The sequence below is a fragment of the Apis laboriosa genome, unplaced genomic scaffold (assembly GCF_014066325.1).
Source record: "Apis laboriosa isolate Shangri-la unplaced genomic scaffold, ASM1406632v1 scaffold70_cov154, whole genome shotgun sequence".
Taxonomy (NCBI): domain Eukaryota; kingdom Metazoa; phylum Arthropoda; class Insecta; order Hymenoptera; family Apidae; genus Apis; species Apis laboriosa.
The window spans coordinates 380224-387019 of record NW_025224195.1 but is presented as its reverse complement, the minus strand read 5'-3'; the positions used below and the strand labels follow the sequence as shown (position 1 = coordinate 387019).

General features: G+C 32.7%; 1 protein-coding gene across 6 annotated transcripts in view; it reads left to right on the top strand.

The window, feature by feature from the left end:
• LOC122719134 (protein groucho) overlaps positions 1–6796 on the top strand; it is a 91795-nt gene that overhangs the window by 81037 nt on the left and 3962 nt on the right. For 5 of the 6 annotated variants that reach the window (XM_043944723.1, XM_043944720.1, XM_043944722.1 and 2 more), the window contains 6 exons: positions 1431–1484; positions 2002–2190; positions 3170–3388; positions 4359–4432; positions 4947–5222; positions 5703–6306. In XM_043944723.1, coding sequence (XP_043800658.1) covers positions 1431–1484; positions 2002–2190; positions 3170–3388; positions 4359–4432; positions 4947–5222; positions 5703–6306 — 1416 coding nt within the window. The remainder of the gene's footprint in view (positions 1–1430; positions 1485–2001; positions 2191–3169; positions 3389–4358; positions 4433–4946; positions 5223–5702; positions 6307–6796) is intronic. The other variant, XM_043944724.1, reaches the window with a different exon arrangement.

Genomic DNA, 6796 nt, shown 5'->3' with positions numbered 1-6796 from the left:
TATATATATTTTTAAATATATATGTATATTTTTTAAATAATAATTCTTAAAATTTTAACTCAATTTAAAAAAAAAACACTTATCTTCCTTTCTTTCTCTTTCTATTTTGCATAGAGCGTATCTTTGCTAGTTCAAAAAAATATTCTCGCACGATTATTCATCTTTCGAAACGACACGTTCACAGTCACGAAATCACAATTGTTAATTTTGTACATAGAGATCGTTATGCTTTTAATAAAATAGCGTACAAATTGAAAAATCGTGATAAAAGCATTAGCCCACAAATTATGATTATAACTAATAAATTTTACTCGATGGAAGGATAGTTCCTTAATTAAAAATTTATTACAATTTATTTCAGGAAATTGATATTATAACAATAACGTTTAAAATAGGAAACTTTTTACACATTCGAATCGTTATTTTATTATCATTTTATTATGCACAAACGTGCATAATTCATTCGAATGAAAATCTATATTTCCTATATTTAAAAGTAAGATCTCAAAGTTTCTCTCTTAATCAATCTTTTACCAATTATCTACGATCAAAAATAAAACTTCCATCAACGTGTACATGCAAATCGATCTAAACCCTGTATACATTAATTATATCAGCTGAAAGAAGAAAGGAAGGAGGAGAGAGTGAGAAAGAGAGAGAGAGAGAGAAAGAGAGAAACAGGAGGTCACGCCAGTAATGGGAAAGCACAATTTTATTATCGTTATGACGAGATCAGCGACGGTGGCGCTTGGTCTCGATCGGGGCGACGAGCATACACCATACCATACCTACAGGATCCAGAATTGACAAACGATCGGTCGAATTTTCCACGCTTCACGTATGGCCAACAGTCGCGCACACGTAGAATCTTGATTGCGAAAATACCCTGGAACCGCGCGACCAAGCAAAGCGCATTTACATCCCCTCTTTCTCCAACCCTCCGCCTCTTCCATCCAACCAACGAGCGGTGTAGCGTGGCGTGACGGTGGCGTAGCTTACACGCTTGCAAAACGCGAGCTCTCTATCCGGTATACGCGCACTCGTCGAACGCCTGGCCATTAAGTTGCTAGTGCAATCAGAACGAGATTCGAGAGAGAGAGAGAGAGAGAGAGAGAGAGAGAGAGAGAGAGAGAGAGAGAGAGAGAAAGAGAGAGAGAGAAAGAAAGAATGAGAAGGAGGGAGGGAGAGATAGCTTGCACGAGTGTTAAGATTAATAATATGTCTCTGAAGATGCATCTGCTAGTCAGATCGTATTGAGAATGTAGGTCGGCTTCTATTTCTCTCTCTTTTTCCCTCTTTTATCGTGTCGAAAATATATACCCGAATACAAATAGAATTTTAACACGATCGTGTATCTTTTGCTAGCGAGAAGCAAAGATTTCCCTTTTCTCCAACTTTTTTTCACAGATTCGTAATTTTTCTTCTTTCAGGACAGCGATGGAGAGAAAAGCGATCAAGACTTGGTGGTAGATGTTGCGAATGAGGTCAGTTATCATCTTGCTATATCATCAATCCGAATTTATTTAGCTGTCTGACCGTATATAAATGATGAAAATCAAGGATCTTCTTTCAAGGAGTTGATGAGGGTGATGCATGCGCCAAATCGTTGATCGAAGTAAAAGTATCTTAGATGAATTTTTTTAGTAAATTTTTATGTTTCTTGTACCACAGAATATCTTAATCATATCTGCAAGATATTCGAGTTCAATAAACGAACAATATATTTAGAAATTTTTTGAAATATTGAATATAAGTGAAATTATATGAATATATAGGTTTTAAAAACGTGAACATGATATGATGAAATTATATATGTGAAGAATTCTTTCTTTATGGAAGTCCTTGATTTTTTATTAACATCCCATTCAATAATAGAATGCAAAATACTAATTTTTACTTTAAGGCACAAAAAAATATTATAGATATCACACGGATTATTAAGAAAAAGGGGATAAAATTTGATATTTTTCATTGAAAAATTTCTTTCCTTTTCTGTAAAAGGAGGCATCATCGCCACATGCGAATGGTGAGCACTCGGATCCACGTGAGAATGGTACTCTAGAGAAGCTAGGCGCTCCAGGACACGTGGGGCCTATTTCCGGTGCTGGTTCGACATCCGTAAAAGACAGACCACCCTCGCGGAGCGGAAGTTCCTCCGCTCGTAGCACACCGTCTCTGAAAAGTAAAGATGTAAGATCTCGCGGATAGCAAGCTTATTCGATGACTGATCGGTCCGGTTCTCTATTTTCTCTCTGAAATCATATTTCTGCTTGCGATATTTTATCAAAAATTTACAATTTTGGCTTCTTTACCAAAAAAAAAAAAAAAAAAAAAGAAAGATTAAAAATCATCCTTTCAATATGCATGTTAAAGTGTCTGAGGATGAACATTTAAATGATTCTGTGATTTTCGAAGATGAAACTTTGTATCCGAAAATAATGTTGGATCGTTTCATGATAAATTTGAAAAATTATTTTTCTCGAAATCATATTTTATGAATACTTTTGTCAAAATTTGTAATAAATTTATTAGATATCGAAACAAGAAAATAACTAAATTTTTTTAAATCAAATCAAAAAAAAAAAATTAAAAAATAACATAGTTATCCTTCAATCCATAATTAAATATACAATGTACATTTAGTTTCAAAAAAAAATATTTACAGAATTTACAAGTTTCTGTCATTGTCAAATTTTGTTACATTTTAGAACGACAAATATAAAAATCAATAAAAAAAAAAGGAAATAACTATTTTCGAAAATAACGGACACATTTCGCTGTTCTCCTTAGCGCATTGCGTATACATATACGTATACGTACATTCATGACGGCAGTAGTAGCTGGAATTCGTGGCGCGAAGTTACGACAAGTCAATTTGCGTGGACGATAGAGAGGAAAGCAGCCCTCGTTCGATCTCTCCCGTGTCTCTTTCTCTCTCTCTTTCTTTCTCTCTCTCTCTCTCTCTCTCTCTCTCTCTCTCTCTCTCTCTCTCTCTCTCTGTTCCCTCGTTATAAATCGGTGAACCGGAAGCGGCCGCTTACACCGGCCGCGACAAGGATCGATGTGTCTCGTTGCTTTTGTGCGAAAGTCAAGCGTGAAATTTACAATTCCTTTCCACGATTGCGCCCGATAATAAACCGGTGTGCCCCGTTGGAACGAACCTCTCCAGATCGACAAGCCGGGTACACCTGTGGCGGCGGCGAGGGGGTCGCGCAGCTGTACGCCAACTATGGGCGGAATCCCTGGTCCCTTGGCATCGCGGGTCTATCATCCGCCATCGTCGCAGCAAACGCCACCGCAGGGCTATCAGGGTTTGCCGTCCCGCGGCAATGAGCCGCCACAATCGCCTTCACCGTACAGCAACTTACCATACGCCAGGACTTCGATGGTACTTCACGTTCTAGCTGCTCGTTTTTCTCGTCGTTCGTTGTTCCTAGGAGAATCTATGATATCTACGAATACCCTAGGCGTTTTAAGGAAGAGATGCAAATTTTGGATTATCCGAATAATTTCTTTTCTTCTCTTTGTGTTTCTTTCTTTCATTCTTTCTTTCTTTTTTTTTTCTTTTTTTTTTTTTTAAGAAGTAGTATTCTGATTTAAATATTTTCATTTTTTCTTGTTTCGCAAAATATAATGATATAATAGTATATGTAATAGCTTGAAATTTTTTAAGAAGATCAATAAATTGAAATTAATTAGGAAATTGTGCTATAAGAATTATAATCAATTAAAATTATTTAAATGATAGTTAAGGATATTTGATATTCTAACTAGTTTGAAACTAGTTAAGGTTATCCATTGTTTAAAAAAGGTTATTAGAAATCACTCGATTAAATATAGATTATTCATTTCCATTATTGGTTAAAAGATTATAGAAACTTTCAAGATGATCCAATATACATATCATTATTAATTAAGATTATTTTTCTTTTCTTTTACATAAAAGATGATTTAGATAATGTTTTCATCGATTTTGATGAAATAATTTTTCTATTACATTTAAAAATAATATACAGTGTGCATTATTGATAACTTTAGTGTATTTGTTAAATATTTTTCATATAAATTTTGAAATATTTATTTTCATGATATTTAAATATTTTAGAAATTGACTTATCAAAAATATCGTAATCCAGGAATATTATAATAAAATTTAAATTTTAACATACAAAGTATTTTTATTTCTTATTTCTTTTATTTTGTATATATATATCTTTGTTTTGAACTTTATTTTTCATTGATATAATATAATATATATACTTATATCTCTCAATTTATTCAATATAAATACTCTTTCTAGTGATTTCTAGTATTTAATTACAAGTTTAACTAAATATACATTTTTCTCTTTTTTACAGCTCGGCTTCGACGGTCATGTGAGAACCATCCTACCATCAGCTAATGGAATAAGCAATATTCCGGGTGGTAAACCGTATGTAACTTCAATTAAAATCTTGTTTTTTAAGCATTGATCCCATTATTTTTAATAGAAACTAAAAAAAAAAATAAGTAAAAAAATTATCATATGAAATAAAACTTTTTTATGAATGCTTATAATTGAATTATTTACTTCAGAAAAAAAATCAATCCAAATAAGTACTTACATGTTTCAAAATCAAAATTTTTAAATTCAACAATGAATTCACTAATTTCTATTTTTTTTATATATGTATTTAATATATACATTTATATATATTTTATATAATATTTTATATAACATTTCGATAAATAAAGAAATCAATCATTTATCAAATTTATTATATACGATCACTGCTTCTGAGCATTACTGAAAATGTTAACCCACTACCGATGCATACATAACCTAGAAAGTATATGATGCATTATCGTTTCAATGGCTGTTTTTTGCCGCGACACGAGCTTTTAAATAATCGAAGACATTCCATTACGTAAGGACAGAGGTATTAATGTTTTGCATTCCATCGTAGAGCGTACTCGTTCCATATGAACGGCGAGGGTCAGCTGCAGCCAGTGCCATTCCCCACGGACGCTCTTATAGGACCGGGAATTCCACGTCACGCGCGTCAGATTAATTCCTTGACTCACGGTGAAGTTGTGTGTGCTGTTACGATTTCGAATCCGACCAAATACGTCTATACGGGTGGCAAAGGGTGCGTTAAAGTCTGGGACATCGGACACGGAGGTGGTGGCAGTATCAAGCACGTATCTCAACTGGACTGCCTGCAACGCGACAATTATATTAGGTTAGTTTCCATGACTAACCTCTATATATGTTTTCACGGTATGTTTCTGTTTCGATATGCCACTAATATACACCAGAATTATGATATTTATTGCATCTAGTCGGAAATACAAGTTTTATTTGATTTTAAATAAAATGAAAAAATTTCAGTTAAAAAATTATGTAAGTTAATACGAAGTTAATTGACTTGGGTAAGTATCAATTTTAATAATGAAAAAAATAAATGAGAATTTGATTTTAAAAGTCATACTTTTATCATAATTCAATATATGAGATTAATAAATATTAAATGCTTAATATATTTCTTATTAAGTCTATTTTTTCAAAAACAAAAATTTATATCAACAAATTATATTTTATTCTTTAAAGTTATTCTTATATTATTTTATGAACACTGTGCATTCTTATACTATGATGCATTCTTATAATATAATATATACAATATAAGTACCAATAGTAGAAGCATTGTTTTCTGACACAGGTCAGTAAAGTTACTGCCAGATTGCAGAACTTTAATAGTTGGAGGAGAGGCTAGTCAGCTGATCATCTGGGACTTGGCTAGTCCTACGCCGCGAATCAAAACGGAACTGACGTCTGCAGCACCAGCCTGTTACGCATTGGCGATCTCGCCGGATTCGAAGGTCTGCTTTAGTTGCTGTAGCGATGGTAATATCGCTGTGTGGGATCTCCAGAATGAGACGTTGATTAGACAATTCCAAGGTCACACGGACGGTGCCTCCTGCATCGATATTTCAGCAGATGGTTCAAAACTGTGGACAGGAGGATTGGATAACACAGTGCGTTCGTGGGATCTAAGAGAGGGTAGACAATTGAAGCAACATGACTTTACCTCGCAAATATTTTCACTGGGCTATTGCCCAACTGGAGAGTGGCTTGCAGTTGGTATGGAAAACTCAAACGTCGAGGTCCTTCACGCTACAAAATCCGATAAGTATCAACTGCATCTACACGAGTCGTGCGTGTTGTCATTGCGTTTCGCATCTTGCGGCAAATGGTTCGTCTCTACGGGCAAGGATAATCTACTAAATGCATGGCGCACACCGTATGGCGCTTCGATATTTCAGGTGTATATTTAAATTTTTATTAATATCATTTTGTTTTAATATCAGAATAATTCTGATTGGATATTATTTATTTTTTAATATTAAGTCAAGTCGAATTTAATTTGTATACAAATTTTTTTTTTTAATATTTCACTTATATATATATACTGTCTGATATCATTTCTTTTCAAGATAGATATAATGTGTTATCTATCATATTGAATACTATTGATTAAATAATCTAAGAATATTATGTGTCTTAAACAAATTAATTTTTTTTGTAAATTTTTACTATCTTTTTTGATATTTTTGATATTATTAATATTAATATTTTGAATCATCTACTTAACAGAATAATTCAAAATATATTTGAAATATTATTTTTAATCATATAAAAATATATAATGATTTATAAATAATAAATATGATTAAGCAGTTACATAATTTATATTTTACTATTATTTTTATTATAATTTATATTATTTATTTATATTATATTTTTAATTTATAT